This window comes from Mixophyes fleayi, chromosome 5 (assembly GCF_038048845.1).
Source record: "Mixophyes fleayi isolate aMixFle1 chromosome 5, aMixFle1.hap1, whole genome shotgun sequence".
In the NCBI taxonomy this organism is placed as follows: Eukaryota; Metazoa; Chordata; class Amphibia; order Anura; family Limnodynastidae; genus Mixophyes; species Mixophyes fleayi.
The window spans coordinates 238,965,418-238,992,645 of NC_134406.1; the positions used below are offsets into that span (position 1 = coordinate 238,965,418).

Here is a 27,228-nt window from a genome sequence, read left to right on the forward strand (position 1 = left end):
GGAAATAAACTCAACAATCAAAAGGCATGAACTAACTTGAGTGAATTACCTTCTGCCAAATAATCATGCTATTCGGTTGGAATTTTTCTACTTTTAGTTTTGTTTGCCCACCTAAAGATGAGGTCACTGACAGTTCTTCCTCCAGCCCATTCGTATAGTCAGTGAAAACAGGTTAAATTAATATCTCTGACATGCTCACTTAGATCTTTCAGCTAATGTCCCCAACCAATGAAATTGAAGTGTGGAGATGTGTCCCTCAGAGGTGCCTATAAAGAAAGCGCAGATGGAAGCCAAGAAGAACAATAGAAAAGTCTCAACTTATCGGTTTGTGGATCCAGTACAGGCGAGAGCATTCTCCTCTTCTCCACAGATTCTGGCAGCAGAGGCCAGGCAAGCCAATCACTCTCCCCTGTTGGCCAATCAGCATCCAGGAACGGGAGCCAATGACGACTCTCCTCCGGCTGTTCGAATCTTTGTCGCCATGGCTGACAGAGAGAAGAGGACGTCATGTGACGATCAGAAGCAGTCAGTAGTGGCGCAAGTGGCAAGGAGTCCTTGTAAGGGCTAGGAACCACCCTGCCACAAAAGACGGCGCCAGAAGAAGAAGGAGAGACTCCGGAGGCAGAGGGCCCTTGTAAGGGCCATGAGGTACTCTGCCAAGACGACGCCGGAAGACCCCATGCCAAACAGGAGAAGAGGCGCCGTCAGACCCAAAGATGCCAGGGACAAGTTGAGTATCCTGCGCGGAGCAGTTATGTATAATTACTCCTTGTTAGGAGAACGAACAAGGCCTGTGGCGCAGTTCGGGCACTAAACCCGTGGCCAGCAGTGGGTACAAGGCCCTGGCCCATTAGGGGATAGATAGGCTTATTAAGGCACGCAGCCCTTTAGCTTAGGAGGCCCCAAGGCCCAAAAATGTAACAGGGCACCCGGCACTTTAGGTGGGCACAAGGCCCCTAGTAGATAGGCACCTGTCCCTATAGTTAGGCGGGGCGCAAGGCCCTGTAGGTGAGGCGGGCAGAAGGCCCATAGTAGTAATTGGGCATCAGGCCCTTTTGAGTTCAGTGGGGCGCATGGCCCCTTAAAGTTTGAGAGGGCACTAGGCCCTGATAGGGTAGAAGGGCAAGGGCATTAGGCCCAAGTGGTTAGAGCGACATTAAGTCCCTGTTGATAGCAGGGCAGTAGGCACTTATAGTGTATATCAGGGCGCTAGGCTCTGGGTAGGGTAGGAGGGCATCAGGCCCTATGTAGATAAGTGTTAGGTTGCTGAGAGTGGCATATAAGGCCTCTCTATCTGGTCCAGAAGGGCACCCAAAATCCTGAGCTCCAAGAGAAGCGGGCTTAAAAGCCAGGGTTCAGGTGGCAGGCGGAGGCCTGCAGAGCGGCTGAGTACCAGTGGACACGGGTGGCCCAGGGCAGGGGAGGAGAAGCTGGAGTGGTCAGTTTCCAGGTTAGTAAAGGTAGGTCTGTGACCATTGGCTAGGTGGTTGCTGGCCCATAAAGTAATGCATGTTTTCTATGCTGTCTGTCTCCGCTAGTGTATTCCCCTGTAGGATCCAGGAGTCAGACCCTCACTGAAGACAGTGCTGAGACGGGGAGAGGCTGGGGTGGACCCGAAGCCAACGGTAGGTGGTCCATCGTGAACAAGGTAAGATATCTGTGTGCATCTGTTTCGCTCCCCCACAGGTGTTACAGAAGCACCTCTGTTACTATGGAAACTAATTGGCTTTTATCTGTCTAGCGCAAGTAGACAATGAAAGGAAATATCTGAATGGTTGCTATGACTAAATGTAATGTAGGTAAATGAGCCATGGTGAATTTATTGATTAGGGTGCATCAGTTTAACCTGCACTAACCCAAGACCAGATACCTGCACCAGCCCAAGAGGCTTTACCTGTGCTAGATCAAGGCCATATAGTAGTACAAACATAAAATAACTTATTAAAGTAAATATTTAAAAAAAAACAAAAAAAAACAAACATTGTCTTATAAAGTATTCAGTAGAAATACTTTCATTAAAATTCCTCTGCAATGACCCTCATGGGCATAAATATGTGGTATTTTTCCAATACAAGCTATATATGTAATAAAATGAAGCAGTCTTTTGATTAACAGGCTGGACATATAAATCTGGATACATATGAATTGCACATGCTACACTGCATTTGGTCATAAATTACATGTCTAGTTCCAGTTGTTACCATGCAGACATGGAGCACGCGTGTAGGTTAAGTGCAGACATATGCAATAAATAATTCATATATGTCAGGATTTACATAGCTGATCTCACAACAGTCCCAGATGCATCGACATAAATAGCAAGTATGTAAAGTGTAACCCAATGAAAGTTTGGCAAGAAAAGCCAGCTCACAATTTCAAATCAATATAGTGACTCCCATACCAGGAACAAGGTAAGCAGTATACCTATTACATTCATATGATGTGAAGATGTGCATTTATACTATATACGCCCTACACATTTCTATGTTATTGCCACTCTCAAAAGGTGCAATACACTGGTAAACCTGCTAGCTGTATCTTGACAAAGGTTCAGTAAAATTCCTAAATTTCAGGATACGCCCATATAAAAAAAACCCTCTGCCCTTTCTCTGCACAGGGCCCTGCAGCAAAATTAGGAGTGGGACATGTAGAGGAGTGTCCTGGTATGCAGGCAGCATTCCACTGCAAGAATACATCAGCATGGCAGAACCAGAAGGCAAGAAATACACTCAGTACAACAGAAATACATTTCTATGTGTCATTGTAAACCGTCCCTGCTTCAATGCAAAAGAAAAGAAAGACCCGTATTGTCACCAGTCACACAGGCTTAGATATGGGGTTGGGTAAACATAAGATAAAGAGACCATTGTTTCCAGTACATTAATGATTTGCTATTTCATTTTTACCTTTCACTGGCTGTACACAAGTGTGACAGGTTAGACAGACATACTGGAGCAGCCTGAGGCTCTTTAGCAGTCACTGAACCACAAGAATGCTGGTAGCACATGCTGGAAATTGTAGTTCAACAACCAAATGAGAAGCCAAGGCTTGCCTAAGCATGGTTTACAGCAGGCCTGTCCAAACTGTGGCCCTCTAGGTGTTGTGAAACTACAAGCCCCAGCATGCTCTGCAGGTAGACAACCAGCTGATAGCTGGAAGGGCATGCTGGGACTTGTAGTTTCACAACACCTGAAGGACCACAGGTTGGACAGGCCTGGTTTACAGTGATGGCTTTGCATAATGATTCACAACAATGGTGTTATTCTGTTTCATCAGCACATTTAGAACTATGTATATAATGATTTTCCTGCAATTATTAGTATTTATGCTGATTATACAACATAACTCATTTTTACATACTTCAGTTAGCTTGGCAGTGTAACTTAACAGTACGCGAACAAGCTGGCAATCCTAATACATTCATTCTCTCATTGCTGCAAAAAAAATAAGGCAGCAACAGGTCCCACTTTCAGATAGAAGTTTTTATTGGTTTTGTAAAGGGAAATATGTCCTATTTATAAGTGCCAATTACAAGCACAGGAGCACATAAGGACACAGCTTATTGTATGTAGAGAACATGTAAACAGAAGTGGAACTGCCACGCGATAAAAACACAATATTCTAGAGGTGACAATAGTCCGACATGAATGTGACTTTAATGTGCTAACAACATCTGTAAGTATAATACTTAGTATATCTATAGTTTCTAGGTATCAAGCAATGGATGTAAGGGTTCCTAATCTAGTCAATATTGTGCAAGCCAGGAAATATTGGACCCATACTTCTTTAATGGTCTGCTAAATATAGGTTTTTACATATGTATAATTTTATCTTCAAAGTATAATAATAAAGTAATTGTACTCAATCATATGCCAGAATGTTCAGAACAAATTAACAATTCTATATTTAAAGAGCAAACTCTTGTTATTAGTGCTTCAGTATGTCCACGAAATGTGATTACACATTCAAAGACAGAGCAGTTGTCTGTGTTGGACATAATGTTGATATTTATTAAATTGATTTGTTCTAACCAAGTAATGCTACCAATTAAATTATTACTCTCCAGGGTGATAACATTCCTTAACAATTATAGAATTAGGGGTCATTTTAAAGAACGTCTTTGATTCATATGAAACAAGAGACCATTTTATTAAAAGCCTTCTAATCAACAATTAGCAAAACTTGCAACAAAAGACGTGCATCTGGCGGCTACAGATGCGGCAGGTGAGTAACAGAAGTGCAGGCAGGAGGGTAATAGATGTATAATGCCCTGCTGGTAATATTAAGCATTGGACGAAGCACTGACTGACGCTAGCCTAGGACCCCCAGCTTCCATGACAAGGCTCAGCAGCAGAGGGTTCACATGAGTGAATGTGAGCTGGCCACCTGACGCTCACATTTGTTCTAAAAGAACAGTTTCATTTGTCTACTGACAGAACATACAGGAGGTATTTCTGTGGCAGTATGAGAGGAGAGGGCAGATATCATCAATACACTGACAGACTCACTTAGTATATGAAGACAATTAATGTAAGTGAAGGTAGAGGAATTGTATACTGTGTTTCCTCAGTCATAGGAGTTCAATCAGCTGTAACAGTAACCACTGCACCAGAATTATGTGAAGAAATAACAAGCTCTGGTTTAGATTTCGATAGTGCTGCCAACTTTTCACATGTGGAGACCTGGTAATAAGTGCTTGTATTACAGAACCCACTAAACTACATGCTAGATTCAGAATAGTCTCTAATTGTATTTGTAATATTCAGAAATTCATACTAGAGATAAAAAAGGACGCAAACTGTACTAGAAGTACATTTGGTATTGTACATAGACATGATAGAACAAGCTATTGCTCTCTTCGTGGAATGTCCTTCGATCGACTTGCCAGATAATCTTTCATTCAGCTATCATCATGCCAAATAAGTTCTAGGAATTTTACATATACAACTGATATTATGAATTAGAATGTCTATTAATCGGGATTTATTAACTATTTTGGGGGGGGGGGTGGGGGGGCAAAAACAAAACTACCATTCCTTTTTGGCGATCTTTTTTATAAAAAAAAAAAAAAAAAAAAAAAGAAGAAGAAAAATATATTTTTAATTTTATATTTAGAATATATATCTCAATTAATATTTCTATTTTAACACTGTACCAATTTATTAATCATTATTTACATTGACTGTCAAGATCACAAAGCAGATTCCCAAACTTAAAGGTCACATTTATATTATTACAGCAGGTTTTGTACCATGAAGATGATTGGTTCCCTTTGCAACATCAATGTGTGGGGCACATTTATAAGGCTGTCACTGCAAAGAAAAAAAAAAAGAAAAGTCTATCCTGGAAACATTTGGTTTCTGCTTGTTTCCAGTACAGTGTAATTTGATCTTAGTCTGAATCATTCAGTCACCAAGTTCCTCAGCAGTCATGTGATTGTAGAAAGCTGGGGAGAGGTGGGTTAAGCTATGTACGTTCCAAAGCTATACTGCCTACTACATCATAGGTCATGTGACTGTGGGTGCCATGGCAATAGCATGACAACAAGCAAAATCAAAACCCGAAGGAAAAATAACCCTATCTATCTTAAAGGCGATTCATTTCGCTGTGAGGTTCCCAGTAGCCTCGTGTGTCATTTATGCACAAAAAAAAACCTGCAATAACGGTGATGGTCAAACATCACGGAGAAACACAAAGCAATGATGCTACTACGTAACCTCACCTGATTTATGTCAGAGAAACATCTCATTTTAGAGGAGAATGCACCTTTAATATTGGTTTTGCCAAAAATAAATAAGCATCTCTATGGAGTAGACATCAGACTCATCACTTTCCTTACTGTGCTGCATTAGGCTCTATTCCCTATTAAAATGACAATGTAGTAAGTAGAAGGTACAACTGCACTGTGGAAAAGGTTATCAAATGACATTTTACTTGGAAGTCAGAGAAGCCTGTGTGGACCACCCTAAGACCCACTAACTGGAGGAAATATATGTCAAGTATAGCGGCCCTTTAATTCTTTACCCTTTATTTATTGTTACCCATCCTTTTCTCATGTTATTGTCTACCAATGTATTTTTCCCACCACTCTGAGTAAAGGAACAAACCTCTCTCTGCTTCTGCTAACCTCTCTAGAAGAGATATAACTAATCTAAGCACAAGGATTGTTTATGTTAGCACTTACACCCTCCCAATATCTCCTATATCACTATCTGCTCCTTACCAGGGCTATATGAAGCACAGAGATTAGAGTACATGCCTCACATGGCTGCAGCAATTGTTTCTATGTTTACTTACTTTTACTTTTTTTATGCCCATTAAATGGACTGAAACCCAGTCATGGTTGTGTATGTTTCAGTCAATTAGGAAGCACAGTGCAAAATCTAAATACAGCCTCCTACAACAAGTACACACAATACAATGTAGGTGTTGGAATACAGCAGTGAGACTGGTTTCTACATCAGAACTGAATTAGTTTTCTTGTGCAGTTTTCATGTTCCCCGACACCTGAACAATGCTCTGAAACTGAAAAAGGACATTGCGCAATGTATGTAGACTGTGCCTGCGGACACTTGTACCTTTCCCCCAGATGGTGAAGATAGAAGACAACGTGTAATTAGCAGAAAGGCAGAATTCTGGTTATGAATACCTTATGAGTCACAAGAATAGTTCATTTAAATAGCTAGATAAAGGTGGAACTGAAGTAGCTGTCCTTTCCTGCAGGCATATAAAACAGGTCTTATGTGCTTTAATACAAATGCAGCTCTGAGTTTGTGTACATCACACAGGTAACAAGCCTATATCCTGATTACAGGGAAGCAGGAACCTGGAGATTGCTAGGCTACAGAAACGTACCCATTACACTGTTGCTGCAATGCATTCTGCACCAATGCTCACTATTTATACTATTATAATGCCTTTCTTGTTTTCACACTATGACGACTACTGAAAGGTTTGTAGATTGTGGTTGTACCTGCAATCATTAGACATAACTTTGCTCAACATGCAAAACGGTTGTGACATTTCCCATTGCTGAGAGCACTTTCCGACTTGTTTCTAAATGTACACCACAAGTTCCCCGTCCTGTGATATTTTGTCACTGTAACATATACCCTTTTAAATCAAATAAGACACAAGATGGTATTCAGCACTTGCTGTGACTTTGATATTGTCATGATCATGTCCTAACCAGGAATTCGAAAACTATTATAGCAATGTGCTTCTGATCCTACCCAAAGATATCAGTTGTTTTTAACATGTGAAATTACTATGTGTAAGTAAACAATGGGTTAATGTATGCCGATATCTACTTTAGAGACCTGCAATGTGTCTCCTAGTTTGAATGTTTATCCAGAGATTCCAGAGTCACAGATCAGATATGTAAATCAGTCAGATATGGTTTATGGCCCAGCCATTGGATGCTTAAAAGATTGGAAAATCCCTTCAGCTGGAAATGACCATTGTGCAGGTATGTTTCCTGTAGGGAAAATACATCAAACAATGCTTTTTATAAGGTATATTAAGGAGATCTCTGTATATATCCATAGATAGTGACACTATCCACATCATCATCACCATTTATTTATATAGCGCCACTGATTCCGCAGCGCTGTACAGAGAACTCACTCACATCAGTCCCTGACCCATTCGAGCTTACAGTCTAAATTCCCTAACATACACTCACAGACAAACAGACAGAGAGGGAGACTAGGGTCAATTTTGATAGCAGCCAATTAACCTAACAATATTTTTTTGGAGTGTGGGAGGAAACCGGAGCACCCAGAGGAAACCCACGCAAACACAAGGGGAACATACAAACTCTACATGACTTGTATCATTAATGAATATCAACCCATAAGGGAGCTAGCTAGATAATGTATCACCCTAAGCATATAGCTTAATCATGTTTCATATGTATATGTGTGGAAAAATCACACTCCGTAGTGGACGTCTTCTTATATCTCTGCTATGTTTTAGAAGAAGGTTAAAATATGTATAGAACATATTACTAGAAGTGTGTTTGAACAAAAGGGCAATAAAACCAAATTAGCACAATTCATTCAGTGACGTCACACAGAGGAAATGGAGCGGGATGGCAATGAACATTATTCAAAAAGTAATGCAATGATTTTAGAGATTATCAGTTTTTGGGGTTCAATTTGAACAGAGGAACTGTCTACCTTCTATCCTATCCTAAAGAAGGCAGTATAATTTTCCATTTTTTATTTCAGTTTTGCATTTATGTTTTCTGTATGTCAATTTGTTATCCTTTTTTATACTATAAGAAATGTGGGGGTTTTTTTTGCCATTTTAAGCTAGATTTGGCATTTGTGTTCTTAAAGAAGTTACGTATCAGGTAGGCTTGTTTTGTTCAGATTTCTACATTTAAGGCAGATAATTGTTTGGTTTACAGTAACTCCGATTAAATTAGTTTGTAATAAGTCAGGGTGTACGTGAAGACTTTCTAAGAGTGCCGGCTCTTGAACTAAATTTTAGTGGTGGCAGAACAGGGTGGTTAATAGCTAGTGCAAGATAATTTGAAGGCATTTGAGTGATTTTTAGACAGACCGGCTGGTTGTGTTCAATGTGTTCATTGAGACAGCCACATGTCATGCGTGACCAGGTGTGTTTGGCGTGACAGATGTGTTCTAGTGTGCATAGAGAAAGGGGAAAAAAAAACCATATTCATATCAGATGTTACCAGCAGTTCTTTAACCACCTTACATTTTAGATTTACTGATCACTTAAAACGGTTGTCTGCATGACCTGAATACGCACACAACATGGCACAAGTATACCGCTAGCAAGGGATCTATTCACATAGTATTTGCATCATTTTCTCACAGTTACTTTTGTGCCATGAACAGAATTGCTGTCTGTGCCTAGGGACAAATAGATTTCTTGTCAGTGGTATTTATCCAGCAACGTACTCGCACTCTGGAACGCATGAAGTATTTCGCTAATACGGAAGAAGCCTTGCAGTATAGAACACCGCTCCCGAAGTAACAATTCCATTATTCCTGGATGGCAGCTGTGCACTCCCAGCACTATCAGCCCCAAGGGGAGAGGGCTGGTATGTCCTGCCTGTCCTAGGTGTTAAAGCAGCTAGGAAGGGGGTTTAAATAAAAAAAAAATAAACAGTTCCTCATTGAATATCAGCCACAGCCAATATAACCAGTAGACAAATGTTCCCCACCCACCCATTTTACACTGCCATAGCCGACAGGTTTGTCCTGCTCTGACTGTGCATGGCTGCAATTCGAAACCCTTGGGGGCATCTGGGAGGGAGCCTCACTGAAATTGCTCATAGGGGATATCCCTAAATAGCAAGGGTTGTCCAAATATGAAAAACCCTTTTAGGTATAGCTCTCCTGCTTCTCCACAAAACATAAATGTACTAGTTCACATGGGGAACGGTTGAGTTTTGTTTGAATAGAGAGGTCATCCCAACTCGATTAACAAAACCTGACACACGAGTAATGCATGTGGGAGAACCATTTTCATATCTTGCTGCTGCCAGACTTCCTGTCTAGAACACTAGAACAATTAGACTGAACCCCAGGGAGATGGTAAACAGTCATTAAAAAGAACCCACTATTAAACAAAATACTATTATTATGCTGGACTTAATTAGGGTTGTACAGTTAGTCATGACACCTAAGAATAACACCTTGCTGGATAAACATTATTAGGGTTTTTGTTTTCTGTAAAAATGCCATAAGCACTTCTGGACCATCACACCACATGTAAGACAGCCCTTATTCTCTACACCTGTACCAGATGATGTTAGAAACAAATACAAATCAAAACGGTCTCAAGTTTGGTTTTGTTATACACCTCCGAACACTTCAGACAACCCACAGAAATGTTGTGTTCCCTTATAATGCAATGTACTTCTGAACTAACTACAATGTAAGCAGGTTTATTTCCACAATAACCGTACATGTAGCTGCTATACTGATTTTGCCATAGCAACTTCATTCAATAATGTATTATAACATTTGTAAAGTGTTGTATAGATACAAAGCTCATCTTTATACCATTTATTTTGTCATCTGCACTGTGCACACTGCACTGGAAGAGCAACTATAAAGAGATCTTTGTTTCTGTATATTGAGTAGGAGATGCAGTTCTGTAGCTCTACAGGTTAATAACAATAAGACACCCATTAGTCATATTAATCACATGATCAAGAAGTTGCCTGAAAATACCAAACAATAGCTTGGAAAGGAAATATCTGACATTGTATTTATCTTGTTTTTACTAAACAAACATGATTTAAAATTAAGAATTTTTCTTGGTAAATATAATATCACGTTAACATTGGTCTACATTATATACATCTGTGTTGCTAGTAAAACAAGCTGCTGTCAATGGAAGTACAAGTCTCTGGCGTAAAGGGACATATAGTTCAGCTTGTTGACCTGTAGTTTAAGTGCGGATATCATTGCACTTTTTTTATACATATATGAAACATATCTAAGCCATGCCTGCTATTTTTACTGCCCAACTGAGCGTCAGAAGGGTACACAAGTCATTATTCTGTTGTCTCTAATACCCCATTCATACTGCACCAAAATCCCGGGTTTTTGCCGGGGCGAGCTCAAACGACCCGGGTCTTGGTGCAGTATGAATGGTACAAGTCAAAAATCCCGGGTCTAAAAACCCGGGTCTTCAACCCGGAATTTATCGAGGGGTAATTCCCAGGTCGGACCCGGGTTGCCTGCACTATGAATAGTGCAACCCGGGTTGCACAGAAAACAAGCTGATTGGCTGTCTGCCTGTCTGATGTCATCAGTGGGAGCCTGTGGAAGATTCGAGAAGGAGTTTAGGAGAAATGGTAGTTGACATCACCATTTTTCAGCCAATGAAAACTGCTCTGGTGATGACTCCCACAAATTGCCAGGGCACAGACTTGTGCAGTATGAATGGGGTCAACCCGGGAAATTCCCGGGTTTGAGGTGCAGTATGAATGGTGTTTCTGAGCTGGGACGCTCCGAGACCCGGCAAAAACCCGGCTTGAAAAACCCGGGATATTGCCGGGGCGGCAGTATGAAAGCGGTATAAATAAAGAATAATCAATATAGGAGATAAAAACATACAAAGTAGAGACATACTGTCAGGCAACTGGGCCTTCCAGAAATAAAGATCATGCCAACATTCATTATAAAAAAGGTACCAAAATAAAAGAAGTAAAATTAAAAGGGTACACATCAGCACCCATACAGGAGAGGCTGAAACCTCCTGCTAATCCCACCACGCCATGTTATCACCCAGTCTGAGACTTGTCAGCTAAACTCACAGCTCCCTTATGGACTGACTCATCGGACCGGCACTCGCTCGGTTGGCTATCTTCCCAATGATGCTACTACAGGGGAATAAAAATCTGCTCACTCCTTTCCAGTTTTTTTTTTAAAATCCCAATTTCACTGTTGCTGCCAATTGACTGCAGGGTATCTCAGTTATTCGGGCTCTAATGCTTGGCAGCAAACTTAACAACATTGTGCTGTGATGAGACAGAACAAGTCACATCATGACAGCCCGGAATTAACAGAGTTGCACATTTTTGGTCAAGCACTACTATTTAGCCCACATATATAATTTTTATTATTGTTTATTTATTACCCAACGCTGTACACAGAATATGAAGCAATTCACATCGGTCCCTGCATCACTGAAGCTCACCATCCAAGTTCCCTATCACACACACACAGACTAGGGTCAATTCTGTCTGAAGCCAATTAACTTTCCAGTATGTTTTTGGACTATGGAAGGAAACAGGAGCAGCTGGAGGAAACCCACATAAACGCAGGGAGAAGATACAAACAACATACATGTAACATGGTCAGATCAAACTCATGTGATGCAGCAATGTTAACCGCTGTGCCACCATGCTGCCCCAACAATTACCAGTCCAACCACACGCACAGACTGCAGAGAAGCAGATTGCTGTCAGTATGACTTGGCAATTCATTGGACAGGAGCACTGGTCAGACCACCAATCAACTACTAATTACTAGGTTTAACCCACAGCGCTTTACTCTCCCTACTGTCCAGGGGCGCACGCAGGGGGGGGGTTTCTGGGTCTCCAGAAACCCCTCCCCTCCGCTAACGAAGTGCCCCTACATACGGCACTGTACTATACAGCAGCCGCGGCGCTGTCAAAGAAGCGTCCGCAGCGTTGCTGTATTGTATACAGCACCGACGCGGACGCTTCTTTGAGGGGTGGGGGGGGTGGAAACCCCCCCTTTAAAAATCCTGCGTGTGCCCCTGCTGTCACCCGTCAAGGCTATGGCATCAGATTGCAGGTAAAGGTGGCAGTTCCAAGGGTAAGGCTCCCACCCCAATACTTTAACTCAAGGTCACTAGTTCAAAATTCCAAATGTGAAAGCGGCTCTCAGGAATTTCGGACTCCATGATGGCAGAAGCCATTCCCCTTAGGAATGAGGACAGCACTGAGCTATCAACGAATTACATACATCAGGGTAGCCACTTATATTGCCTCAAATGTGCCAACTATATGCCATGGATTATAATCTGCCCCAAAGTGTTATCCTTACAAAAGAATAACCTTGAAAAATATGAATGGTCCATTAAAGGTAAATTAATCAAAATGAGCCACTTGGTGGCAAACCCGTACTATACAGGGAAAATAGAAAGCCAAAAAACAGAAGTTGAATGTGCAGTGGAATTCCCTGCACACTTTCATTTTGAAGTATACAGATTACCCAAAATGTATCACTCACTCTGAAAACTGCCAGAGAGATGATAAGTAAGAGACAGCTACTTTCAAGATGCAAAACAGCACATCACTGTCACTGAGGGAGAATCCACAGGATACAAAACACTACAGCAAGAAAGGGCAGAATTAGTGCTGTCAGATGAACTCAACAGACCAGCAAAGTATATTCTACACAACTAGGGCGCTGGAAAGCCAGAAAAGCCTCCGTATGTGGTCTGTCACCATAAAGTCCACCTGAGAAAGAAGCTGCAGTTCTACCCCAGTTAACTGGACTAATAAGGTTGCTATACTAGTGAGCCTTTATTGGAATCACCATCAGTTAACCCATTCGAGGGCAAATTAAAGTGATAATGTTGCAATCTGCTATAGGTAAATTAGGGAAACCCCTCGTCCATCAGAATGCAGAATGTAAACACACAGTAAATATATACAGAAACACACAGATCGATAGGCTTGCAGCAAGTTCAGGAAGAAAGTATTTTATCAGCCAGCATGATACACACAGTCATCCAGGGCCGTATTCAGGTAAGACAGTGTGGTATTTCTTGTGGCTATTTATTTATATTTAAATAATAATAGTTATGCGGCGTACTGACCTCTACTGCTGAACGCTCCTCTACACTCTGAGCTGTCAGCCCCACATTGCTGCACTGACATATCGTTCAATTGCAAATGCGCATTATTTTACAGCACAGTATAGTACTGTGTGTTCTGAAATATCTAAAAACTCATGTAAAGAAGAAAAAAGGATGAAGGAGCCTTGTGGAAAAACATAAATATACCACATGGATCAGTAGCTGCTTAAATCCATTGGTGTTTGAGCTCATTAGTTCATGGATAGCTCTCTTAAAAAGTTAAATGAGTTGCCTGAAACAGCATCTCAATGGGGTAGCTGTCTGGCCTTTGACGGGGCCATATGAAATGCCCCGATTTATTTATTTCACCCTGTCAGTTGTAGATTGGCTGGGTGCTTCGGACCATTGTCCTGTTCCATTATCCAATTTCAGCCAAGCTTCAGTTGTCGGACAGATGTCTTCACACTTCCTTCTTGAGTACTTTGGTAGAAAGAGGACTAAATGGTGGACTATTACAAGGCGTCTGGGTCCTATAGCTACCAAACAATGTGTTGAGCATTAAGGCCAAGTCTACTCTGGCCTTGTCTGTCCAGAAGTCTTGTGTTTTTATTCGGATGACATTCTCTCCAAAATAGATGCTGTATGGCTTAGGCTGGAGAAGTTGAGTTTTCTTCAGTCTACCTCTCCTTGAAAGCCATACTTAATCTATTTCTTATGACACAAACTTTAACATTGATCATGTTGACAGAGGCCTGATGATCCTTGGATGCAACTTGTGGCTGCTTTGTGATTTCTGATCTTTGGATGAATTCGCTGGGATACACTCCAAAAACATACTGGTAGGTTAATTGGCTGCAATCAAAAATTGACCCTAGTCTCTGTCTGTCTCCCTCTCTGTCTGTCTTTGTGTGAGTGTGTGTATATATTAGGGAATTTAGACTGTAAGCTCCAATGGGGCAGGGACTGATGTGAATGAGTTCTCTGTACAGCGCTGCGGAATTAGTGGCGCTATATAAATAAATGGTGATGATGATGATGATGATACCCACTGCTGGGAGACTGGCTACTGTCCTCAGTGCTCTCAAATTCCAAATCACCATATCATTGTAGAATGTAGAATTGTTTGGAAATTGTCTTATAACTGTTTCTAGACTGATGAACGGCAACGATTGGTGCTCCGAGATCACTGCAAACCTAAATGATATAGACAGAACTACCAAAGGTTCTACTTTTATATACAGGAGCACCTCATTAGCAGCATACGGCTGAAATTACCTTCTTTAATGACATATAAGTAATAAGGGTGTGCTTACTTTGCCACACATTCCTTCTTCATGTTGCCTTCTTTTTTCTTACGTAAATAAAAATAATAAAAAAATAATAATAAAGTAAAATCAGTAATGGTTTTTCACATGAGATTAGCAGGACAAGAAATGGATGTGTCTAGCTACGAGGAGTGGCCGCTTGGATTTGTTTTTTGCAGACAACCTAAAGGGAACAATCTGGGGTTGTGTTCAGACACCCTATAGTGGCCCCCCAGGAATGGATATAAGGGGCCAGTAGTAGTAAGGTATATAGATACTGTGCCACCACCACTGATTGAGAGAATATTGGGTCTTGATGGACTTTCCTCCCCCTTCTCTTCGCTATATTTGATCAATAAAGCATATGGCCAGTTAATCTTAATCTTGGTGTGTAGTCTGGTTATTTGAGATGGAAGTGAGAGTGGAGAATTCCTGCGCAGCAGTCATAACATGTGTGTCCAAAAATGTTCAGTATGCATCCACTTCAGTATCATCCCGAACATCCCGGATGCATTTGAGTCAGCTGATTTTAAGCTCCACGGTGCAATTTTAGAAGTGTATGGTAATTAGTCAGGACAGAGCAAAACATTCAGTGTTAATAGAGACAGTCCGATAAAAACCATACATCTGCTAAATAAGGGAAAGATTAATAACTACTTTATTTGTGGAGGATGGGAAGAAAAAACATGTTACCCCATAACATCTGTTCAAGGCAAATTTTTCTTTGAGCCAAGTTTTTCACGGTTATATTATAATGTGTCTTTGCGTTCAGTGTTTACATACAATACAGCCCTCTTGAAGAGAAAACATGATGGCAGCCACACACCAGCAAAGACGGTGTGTGGCTGCCATCACTTTCCTATGTATGAGTAATGCATCTTAAATAAAGCATTTACTAAAGCAGTTTCATCTCTTATTTAGTTCCCCTTTAACAGGTCAGCAATGAAAAAAAGCTGTGTTTGAAACTTGGCCACAGAATTTTTAGGATTGCGATTTTACTTAAGCAACAACATATATGGGTGTGTAGTATTTTCTCACTTTACAACTATGTTAAAAGACAGGCTAAAACTATGGCATTAGCACGCTTAAATGCACTTTGCAGCTTATACGTGGCTGTAAGCGACATGGGGGTGTTCTAGAGACAGAGGGCCTGATTCATTAAGGAAAGTAAGGCAAAAAAAAGGAGTATGTTTTCTCCTGGACAAACCATGTTACAATGTAAGGGGTGCAAATTAGTTTATTATTTTGCACGTAAAATAAATACTGGCTGTATTTTCACGCAGCACACAAATACTTGATAGTTTTATGTTTACACTGAAAATTAAAGTTGATCTAGAATATGCTCTACCCCAACTATAAATCTGTCCCCACATTTTAAATCTATCTCCCCCTTCAATGCAACATGGTTTTGCCCAGGTGCAAAGTTACTCTTTTATTTTTTTTACTTTCCATTACTTAATGAATCAGGCCCAGAGGCTATATTCTCATGGATGACAGTAGCTCCAAAATATGGCTGCACCCACGGTGTGTGGTTAACAAGTGGACCGTAAATAAATGATAACCACTTTCAGAGCAGAGGTAGAGAAAGGTTCCAGGTAATCCCAGATTAGTGCTGACTATGACAGTGATATACAATCAGCTGTTGTAACATTAGGAAACATAAACCACATACATAAGTGCACGCTATTAAACATGAATTATATAATATATATATATATATATATATAATAAAAAATACCTGAGTGTGGACTGCTTTAAGAAAAATATATATATAATAAAATCTGCTTTCTTCAACGTTTAATATCCTACATTATAATGGCTCCCAATGCTCAAAAGCAATTTCAAAATAGACAAGACACAGCAAAACAAACAGTAAGTAATATTAGTAAAAAGAACAAAACAAAATGAAGGTTATTACAAGATTACATAATCTGGCACCAAATCAGAATTGTATTAACAATCACTGAGAACAAATGTTTTCCGAGTCAGTGCCCCTGCATATGTTAAGTCTCACCAATGCAATAAATATCATTTAGACATAAAAAATGCCAGTACTGCTAGCCAAACGTACCACAAAGACATCAGTATCAAAAAATTCACGTTTTTAATTAAATAATAGTAATAACAAGAACATTGTGAAGGACAATGCCTGCAGCAGATAGTGTTGTGAAAAGATTAGAAATATCCGGAGACAGTAAGAAAATTCCAGGTGAATTAGTCATGGAAACAAAAAATTTAAGCCAATCAGTAGATGGATATGGAGACTTTTCAGCTGCTGTCATGGCAAAACTATCAAACTACTGCAGACAAGAGCATAACTGCCTAACAAATTTGGGAGATTGTGACACAAAAACATTACGGATTTGCTATAACAAATAAAAAAAAACAATAACTTTCATTAGAGCCACATAAAACCTCACAAAGGTAAACAAAGTGGAAATTGTACCTATAGAAAGTATATATTTAATTAGCCATATAAGTACACTTGTTAAGCAATGCAAGGCAGCTTCCTTTAACCCTCTTGAATAGGTTATACCCCCAGATATCAGACTAGCTGCTCTTCATACATAAGCTCGGTTCAGTCAGCAAATATTTATGAATTTGTCTCTCAGTGCAGTAAATATCCTGGATATAACAGACAGCTCCACAGATACACTGTAATACACTGTATATGCCAGATACCAGCATTCCCTGAGAGACAGCCCTGTCTGCTCACAGCTGTCAGTGCAGAGGGAGACAGGCAGTGCTGGAGGGAATGGATGTGGAGACAGAGGACAGGTGCAATAGAGTTAAACAAAAACTAAATAAACTGCAGAGAGCAGACACATGAAGAGACACATTTCTCTACAACAGACTGAGGACAATGTCACAGTGCTAAACAAACATGTTTACTATGGATAAACTAACTTTGACTGAATACACAAGAAGAGGAAAAAAAAAAAGGTTAAATCACAGCTGTCATGTTGTAATTAACTGTACACACAAACTCCAAGGTAGACACGTCAGCACAATACACAAAGAATTATATTGTATTCCAGAGAGTGTGTGTGTGTGTGTGTGTGGTATAAGCTCCAACTCTGCCATCTGGAAACCCCACCATATTCTGCATTATGAGACTTTAATGCCCACCAGGGAAAGACAATACATGGTATACACTGAAGTTACACCAGCATGGTGCTGGTAGTGTACAGTGCTGAGCAGGCACAGGGCTGGGGTCACTTACCTTGCTCAGTACTATCCATGATCGCTGACCAGGTGCTCGCCAGTGCTCAGCTCCACACACAGCCCGTCCTATGTTCTGCTTCCACTCCCAGCCTCACATCCCCACCTTCCACCCCGCCCCTGGGTCCCGGGCAGCTCAGGCAGCTCAGGCATGACTTAGCTCACTCACTTCCCTTTCTTTTTTTTTATTCTTTTTTTTTAAATTTTAAAAACTTTACTGCCACAGCTACAGTCACACAAATCACACAGGTGTGTATTATATGGTGAGAGCTGCGTCAGTGGATTTTTTTTTGTATAAACCTTAATGTCAAAATGACTCTGATTGTAATATAATCATTCTGACAAGCATTGCTGTGTTTGCATACTGCAGAAACTGAGCAGGAAAGTCTCATGGTGTGATATAGTTTTCCTACCAGTATAGTTATGTTTACCAGAGCATGTAAATCAAGACACAGGAGTGCACATAATCTAAGAGACTTCATTGCAATTAGTTCACATTAATACTGCATACCTGCATAGATAAAACGGGATGTATTCAATCTGTCGACGCTGAACCTGTTGACAGTCAGACTGTGGATGCCAAAATTTCGACAGAAATGCCAACAGGTTCAATGTGTGTCATACTTGCCAACTCTCCCGGGAGACTCCCACATTTTGAGAGAGTCTCCCGGGCGAGTGTGGCAATATCCTGGATCTGCCCACTTCACTAGGAAGTGCCCACTTCCTAGTGAAGTGGGCACAATTAGCTACCAAACGCAGTGATTCCTGGTGAATCGCTGTCATTACATTTGAGTCATTGCGTCACGGGGGCGGGTCCAAAATGACGCTTTTTGGGGGCCCCCATCACGCCCACCTCTCCCGGAAACCAACTTTGTCAAGTTGGTGAGTAAGATGTGTGTACGTGGTTAAAATGGCGACATTGTGACTGTCGACAGTGAAGTTGTCAGTCCCAATGTCAACATTGAAATATGCAATATCAGCACCAGCTGCTGCACTCACTAGCACACTATAGTAAATACCACAGAAAAAAAATAAAGCAGTGTGCCCCCCTTCCCCCAGACAGCTTAACCCTATTGCTGCAACCCTAGGCTGGTAGTAGCAAAATCGGGGGATAATAAGAGTGGGGGCCCAACGATTTTACCAGTAGCAGCACCAGGCTTTACCAGCTGAGTTTGGGGGCACTATAGCAGGGGAACCAGCAGTGTAGGATCCACCTGCCATAATGCCAACCAACCCAAGGCTGGTCAGCATTAGGCTGGATTCCCTAGGGAGATGGGGTCTGCAAAAAAAAAAAAAGTGGACTCCCAGCCCCTGGTAAATACACCATTTTGTCCCTGGTGCACAGGTCCCAGCAAGCCCTTGCTGCTATTAACAGTTTGGATATACTGGTGCTTGTAGTACTACACAGGGGCGGATCTAGAAAATACTTCTAACTGGGGCGATTTAGGGGGGGAGATTTAGGCACCGTCCCCTTTTTGACATCTAAGGCAGCCTTAGATGGCAAAAAGGGGCGGGGCCCAAATCACCTGGCTGTTCTTTAAAACAATCAGAGCAGCCAGGCAGCACACTGTCACTGCCGAAAGGACCTGCACATACTGTGCAGCCGCCGGCAGCAAGCCCCTGCTAGGGAGGTGCGATCTCCCCCCCCTGGATCCGCCACTGCTACTACAAGCATCAGCATACCCATAGCTGCCAGGGAATGCTGGCACTTGGGGAACGAAAAGTGCCAGCATGCCCTGGCACCCAAGGCCGCTATTTGAAATAAATGAAAAACAGTCATCCCTGTAATACCAACCATGTAATCCAAGCTTGTCTATACAATAAAATAAGATATCCTGGGATCTGGCAGCTTGAAACCTAAAAAGAAAATAATAAGTCCATAAAAAAAACACAGATCCTCGATCCAGCAGCTTTAAAAAATTCAGAGAATTGATGCTTGACAAAATAAATCTTTTGACCGTCAGAAAACTAGCTCTTGACATGAAGAGCTCCTGTCGCATAATAAAAGAATTAAAGCTGCTAGGTTTATAGCATGAAGTTTTCTCACGACCTCAGCGCTGGGTTGTGGGACTGGCAGCACTAGGGTTAAGCTGCTTGGTGGAGGGGCTAAAGGCTTTGTCCACATTTGTGTATATATTAATTCAATGAAGCTCAACCAATCTTAATTCTCCCTCATTTGTTTTTCAAAATTCATTGTTCAGCACCTTTTGCGGTATTGCACTCTTCAATACGCAGTGGTGTACAACTAATTTTCCTAAATAAATAAAATTCCATTCACTGAAGATCGGTTGAGCTTCTTTGAATATTACATATTTGACCTTGCAGTTAGATGGTTATTGGTGATTGGTGTGTGCATGTTATAAGTATTTTTTCACCCTGCAGTCATAGCTATTTAGTCCACTTTTTTAGTATTTTTTTTTTTAAATACAAATGTCTGTAATTGTCATTTTTGCTAAACTTTGCAGACAGGCTGTCTCTCTTGTGACAGCCTGTCTGCCCCCAATGCTTCATCATTCAAGAGAGAAAATATTAGCGCTGTGGAATTCAAACTGATGTGGTGCAGATGATGGGCCTGATTCATTAAGGAAAGGAAAGCAAAAAAATTAGTAACTTTGCACCTTGGCAAAACCATGTTACATTGGAGTTGGATGTAAATTTAAAATGTGATGACGGATTTATTTTTGGGGTAGAGCATGTCTTAGATCAACTTTAAATTTCAGTGTACAAATAAGCTATTAAGTATTTGTGTGCTACATGAAAAAACAGACAGTATTTAACTTATGTGCAAAATGAAAAACTAATTTGCAGCCATTGCATTGTAACATGGTTTTGTCGAGGAGAAAACATACTAATTTTTTTGTCTTACTTTACTAAATTAATAAGGCCCGATGTGTCTAACAATATTTAACTTATGTCACCAGGTTCCTAGAATGTGTGTGCTGCCCCCTCCTGTCCACCACAGCCACCTCATCATCACTAAATTCCAGTGCCATGTTTCAGGTGCCCATGACATGGTACACAATTTCATCATGCCCTTACTGTATATGGCACAGGTTTATGACAGCACACCTGTATTCCTTCTATTTAAAGCACCTGTTCTCAGCACTCATTGACTAAGCAATATATAAGTACTGGTTTAGCTGTGGAAATGGCATTGAATGTTGTTGCTATTGTGCTGAAATTCTGCCCACCTAACCACTCTGTTTTCTACAAGTCTTGACTTTGGTTACTAACCTTGACCATTCTACTCTCTCTAACCTTACTCAGTTTGTGACCTTGATTGTCTTGGTTTCTCCAGTCCTAACTATTGACTAGTATATTCAATTGTTCTGCTGGCTTGTTTTTTTAGACAGGACACAGTTTCCCATTTCGAGTTTGGATAATTTGGTCCCTACCTGTGTCTTGCAGGTGTTACTCCTGTCCAATAAGAGTGGTGTTATTTATTTACTCAGGACAGACATGGATCCCATGTAGGTAAGTGCCAGATCTTTTGCAAAAAAAAGATTGTGGAAAGTATTCCAGTGGATGGAAAGCTGAAATACCAATGGTGGAGTTAAGACATAGATTCAAGTTCAGGAGGTAGGAGAGTTGTCAGATAGGCTAAGGTTGATATCAAATGTAGTAGTCAGAACTCATAGGAGAAAGTTCAGTAACAAGGTCATATCCAGAAGTCAATACAGGAACCAGGATCAGGAACAAGAATGGGATCAGATAAGAAGCTGAAGTTGATTACAGATAAAGGCAGGGGCAGGCTGGGGGGCCTGGGGGCATCTGCCACCTGGGCCGTTCCCATAGTGGGCTACCTGGGGCTGGGTCACTGGGCCACCTGCATTTTCCTGTCCTTTAAAATGTTCCTAATAGGCTGTTGAGTTGAATCTTGCCCCCAGACTAAAATTTGCCAGCCCTCTGGATAAAGGTCTGGAACTCGTGAATAGTGGATTAAATGCAAGAATTATCTGGCAAAGAGTCTATGTTAATGTTCATCTTATTTAATGCCTCTAAATCTACCTACTGGGTGGGAGCTTTGACGGAAGCATTGCGTTTGTCTTGCCTGGCACAGCCGGTGTTTCCAGTTTTTCCACCATCTGGACTCAAGTAAGTTTTTGTCTAAAGAAATCCTCCAGTCACTACAAGCTGTCTACAGATAAGAAACAACTGATACTTCCCGTCTTTAAGGTCGGAGATAGGGTGTGGTTGTCCACCAAGAATATACGTCTCAAGATTCCTTGTATGAAGTTGTCTTCTTGGTTCATTGGTCCTTACACTATTTCCCGAGTTATCAATCCTGTTTGTTTTAAATTACGATTACCTGCCTCCCTCCGTATTTCCAATTCCTTCCACGGTTCCTTGTTGAAACGTTTGATTATTAATCGCTTCTCATCAGTATCCTCCTCCACCATTCCAAAAATTCATCAAGAAGAGGAGTTTGAACTCCAAGCACTACAAGGGTGGCCTAAAGTATCTGATAGACTGGAAGGGTTTTGGTCCCGAAAAGCGTGCTGGGTGCGGGCCTCCGACATTCATGCGCCTCTATTGTTGAAGAAATTTCCCATGAAGCCTAATGGTAGGCGTGCGGTGCCCACCTTTAAAAGAGGGGGAAAATTATGTCACACCGGACAGTCAAGCAGCCTACCCGATGTGCGGCGCACTTATCTGGTCCCGCTGACAGCTTGCTTCGTCCCGGCCACCACCATCTTCGTTTCACGCAGACCCAATCTTTCATCTACTCTGCTTGCTTCCTATTGGCTGACTCATTTTGGCTCCAAATTCGAAAGGCACCTCCTCCTGGCGTCTGATGTCTGTTCTTTAAGTTACCTGCTAGGTACTAGACGTGGCTCTATTGCTCCTGCTGGGTGTTTTCTCTTCTTTGGATTGTATCCTGCGGTTACCTCTTGTCCGCAGAGCTGACACTCATCTGTGAACTCCCCCACTATACCAGTGGTAATCTGCTGTCCGCTGAGCTGACTCTTCATCGTTCCTGCAATAACCTCTTGTCCACAGAACTGACACTCATCTGTGAACTCCGCCACTATCCCAGTGGTAATCTGTTGTCTGTTGTGCTGACTCTTCATCATTCCTATCAGAAAAAAGGGGGATAGAAGAAAGAAAGAATTGTGTTTCTAGGGCACTCTTTTGTTCTCCTAAATGCTTGATAATCGAATATAAAATATAACTTTTATTAGTAAGTTTTAAAAACAGTTATAGCGAAATATTAAAAAAGGAAAATGATGATCTTCTGAAAATACACATACTGTTAAAAAGGTATAGAATATATCCTTAGAACATAATAACCAGCTGATTCGCCATTCATTGGAATAGGATATCAACCTTCAGATTTAGAATTTTATTGAACTTTGTAGGGTTAATATTCGAATAGCATTGTCAGCCTTAAATCTGAATTTTCTTAAATTTTATATGATAATTATTCAAATAATGGTATCATTTAAGGTATTAAAAATACCCAAAGTCATATGTCAGTCTTAATACTTAATAGTAGTTTTGACTATCCAGGTTACATCATATATAGTGTGTGGTTAGCTATTCTGTTGTCTTGTTCTACTCGTTTATCTTTAGACAGGACGCAATTCCCACGTTTGTATTTAGTCTCTACCTGTGCCTGGGGGTTCCTTTGCCTGTCTAATGCTAGCGTTATATTTGGGGTTGGAAATGTATGCAGTGCCCATATATGCTGTCCCTAGTAGAGAACATTTTAAATTATAGATAATATTTTATGAACTCTGTAGCAGAATATATCTAATAAACAATGATATATCAGTAAAGGAGTAAAATTTGCAAACATGTCTTTAATGTAATTTGGTCAATTATGTATCTTTATTTTATACAGAACAATATATATTTAAACAAAATGGGTCATGAGTTCTAATAAAATTGCCTGTGATAAAATTAATTATATGGTGCACTAAGTGGGATTGGAAGGAAATTGAGTAATCAAAAGAACATCACCTCTCTCATGTATTTAATAAGCATCAGAGAACTACTTTTTACCTAATTACCAAAAGTAATTTATCAGGATTTCCATGTACTGCCAGGTACTTTCCCAGGACAGTCCTGATTTTTCTTAGTTGATGTCATAATCATGCTATACTTAATATATGCAGCTGATATCTTTTCCTTAAACGGACTGTCAGTGCTCCTGCACAAAATATTTCCTAATATTCTACCGGAATGTGTTCAGCATGTGTAGCTTCCTCTTCACTATTGCTTAATTTTTGTAACATATAGTTGTTGTTTTGCCCCTGACAGTGAGTGCTCCACGTAATTGGATCCAAGCTAAATACATATTGTAAGTGGTACATATGGTAAGTGTACAAACACAGCAAAAGGTTGTTTAAAATTGTCTCAAAATTAAAAAGAAAATGGAAAGACAAGTTTCAAATTACTAAGCAGCAGGAACACAAAAATGAAGCAAATCCATCTCATCTGTAGAGAATTACTTTTAGGCACGTGAAGCACAGCTTTTATGGCAGTCGCCTTCTGCAGCAACCAGATAATCACATTTATTATTTGTTCAGACTTCCGACATTTCTGTGTATGCAGCGTGAATGTCGCAAGTATGTTCTTACACATCTATGACATCACAATGTCAACACTTGTTCAGGGAAGCTGATTGGGGGACAGAAAGTGCTGCACTGCAGTTGTTAAATATGGTGCAAATGAAAAATTAAATAGAGAAAACCAATGACACTTTTATAAATGTATTTCAGAGTGTACTGAAACAGTTTAAGCGATTTGTACCGTTATTTAACAATGGTGATCTTAGAGTGTTGTGAGAAGTAGAGCACACAAGACAAGAGGGGATATCTCAAGCTATTTGCATTAGAAAAATGGATTAACATTGAAGAGAGAGTTTGCCTAGTGGTACTATAGAGCTTGCTTGTACCCTGTGCCATGCCCTATATTAAGTACCCAATAGGTTTTTTGGTAAATATAAAGGATTTCATAAGACATATATATTGTCTAAAATAAACAAACTGCTGTTCACCAAATGGTCAAGTTTATATTATTGGGCTACTCTATAAATGGGCTACATGATTTTTATCTTCTTGCCCTCTCCTGGTTATAGAAAGGTTGAGTCTCCCATGATTTTCTTGCACCACATACATCTTGAATAAGTAGCAGAATAGTGAAGTTCCCATGATGAACCCAACGCATTTCTAACGATGCAAGCATCATTCTTCTATACTCCTTAAATGGAGAAGATACGCTGTCATGACCTGTAGTTGGCAATGGGTAAAGTTACAATTCCAGATCCAAAGGACAGAATAACTTCCTATGACAGTAAGGGTGCTCTTCATTATGATCCAAGGTGGTGGGGAATGAGGGTGCACCATTACTACTACTACTAAAATGCCAGACTGTCCCACTATGTATCTGTAGGAAGATAACAGTTATACAATGTATCGCCTCCTGGCTGAGAAATAAAACTATGATCTGTTTGTTTCATGAAGCAGTTCTGCAATAGAATGACAGTCATCAAGACTCTGTTCCTCATCCTGCCTGTACACTCCTAGAAGCTAGTGCCTTAAATCTTAGTTATCCCCAGTAATAGAATGACATGTAGGCAAAGTATTTTCAGAAATAGCTGGATTGCTAGGCATCAGTGCATTTGCATTGAGATCTGAGCAGTGACCTTCACCCATGAATCCAGCATGACGGAGATAGCTCAAAGTGTACTTGTATAATACTGTCTAGTGGCTATAGTTTCTTCATTCATTCCTACATATTTATTGTTTAAGTGGAAATTGTATTTTGTGATGTGGTAGGGGGCTGAAGAGCATCTGTCCCTTAGGCAGTGAGAAGGGCTGGATTACTTTTGCATAGTTTTCAAAATGTTAACATTATACATTAGGAATACTTTGCTGTTTAAGCAGGGGAACCTAAACCAGAGAGAATATCACCCACTAAGGAGCCTAGGCTCCTACCTAGGGCCTGGTGGGCCTGGAATATCCTAATCCATTTTATCTTATCAGGCAACGGGATGCGATCCTGAGCACTCTATATAAGGAAGCCTCTGGCACCATTAGGATGCTTGAGTATTAGGTCTTCCTGTGCTCCTGCATTGTTGTCTCCCTGTGTGCTGACACTGTAGTTGATTTGGCTCCTGACCTTTGGCTTCCCTCTGACTTTGCGTCTGGATTCTTATTGGCTCTGTATCACTTCATGATATTGACCTCTGACTTGTTGACTTTCCCTGTGGAATCGGATTTGGTATCTCGTATCCCGCTCGGCTCTGACCCGGACTGTCTGACCACTTTTTCACACTACTTCACTGGTACCTGTCCTGGAGAACTGCAACCTGAGCGTCCTTCACTGCAAAATCCAAACCTCCATGCATGGGTCCCTGTCGAATACCAGGGGAGCATTAGACTCAGCGTCTCCAGATTCAGCAAAATCCCAGAAAGTAAGCAGCATCCTATTCACTATTGTGTGACATATCTATTTATTCTTATTCAGTGAAGGGCCCAGATTAGAGTTTCCCATTTTCTTCCTCTTACTCCTGTAGCTGTCTATTGTTTTCAATCACCTCTTCTTCTCTGCAGGCAGTCAGTGCAATTAACAATGCTGTTCTGCGTGCCTCTAACAACGCTTTGGTTTTTAGTGGCAGGAAATGGTGGTTGCATTGCTATCGGTGCCAGCGTGGGTATGGTGAGAGAGGAGTGGACACGTGACGTGCACACCCCAAAGCCTTCAGTGCTGTGAATTGTAGTTCAGTAACTTTCTGCCCTTGAGCTACCAATCACAGCAGAGCAAACTTCTAAGAGAGCTCTGACAGGCAAAGGGGAACAAGCATTGTGGTGACTGCTGCCACTCTCTTCAGACTTCACTAAATTTAAGTTCAACTAGGTTAAGTAAAGAGAGAGGTGTGGAATGGTGCAGGGCGAAAGCATTGACATAACTGAAAGGAGGGACAAACCAAGTTCCTGAGTCTGTTACTTCCCACAATTGTATGTATGAAGAGGTGCTGCTGTAGCCAGGACAGCTTAGTTGGAACAGCCCCTAACCAAACTGTTGCCAGAACCTGTCCTTGGATTCAGCTGTGCATGATTGAGATTTTGTTTGTTATTGCTGTGTAGCTCCCTGTTCACTGTGAGGCAGTGTGGCATAAATACATCACCTGGCAACTACCTCTGAATCTGTTTCTCTGAAGATCGCTCACTTCTCCTCATCTCCGTCTCTGGTCAGTTTAAAATGAATAGGTACTCCTGCACATGCAGGTTCAGTAACATGTTGGTAAGCATCATTATAATCATCTTCGTACTGTGAATATACTTCTCTGCCGTTTGCTGCTACTTGTAATTTGACTGATTTCTTAAATACGTAAATATGTGGATTGGAGTCCAGTTTCTAGCCTACAAGGAATGAA

At 40.9% G+C, this 27,228-nt stretch overlaps 1 protein-coding gene across 1 annotated transcript in view; it reads right to left on the reverse strand.

Annotated features, from left to right (window-relative positions):
- TPD52 (tumor protein D52) overlaps positions 1-18,009 on the reverse strand; it is a 108,999-nt gene extending 90,990 nt beyond the window's left edge. The window contains exon 1 of the mRNA XM_075213697.1: positions 17,845-18,009. Coding sequence (XP_075069798.1) covers positions 17,845-17,863 — 19 coding nt within the window. The 5' untranslated portion in view covers positions 17,864-18,009. The remainder of the gene's footprint in view (positions 1-17,844) is intronic.
- Positions 18,010-27,228: the final 9,219 nt, after the last annotated feature.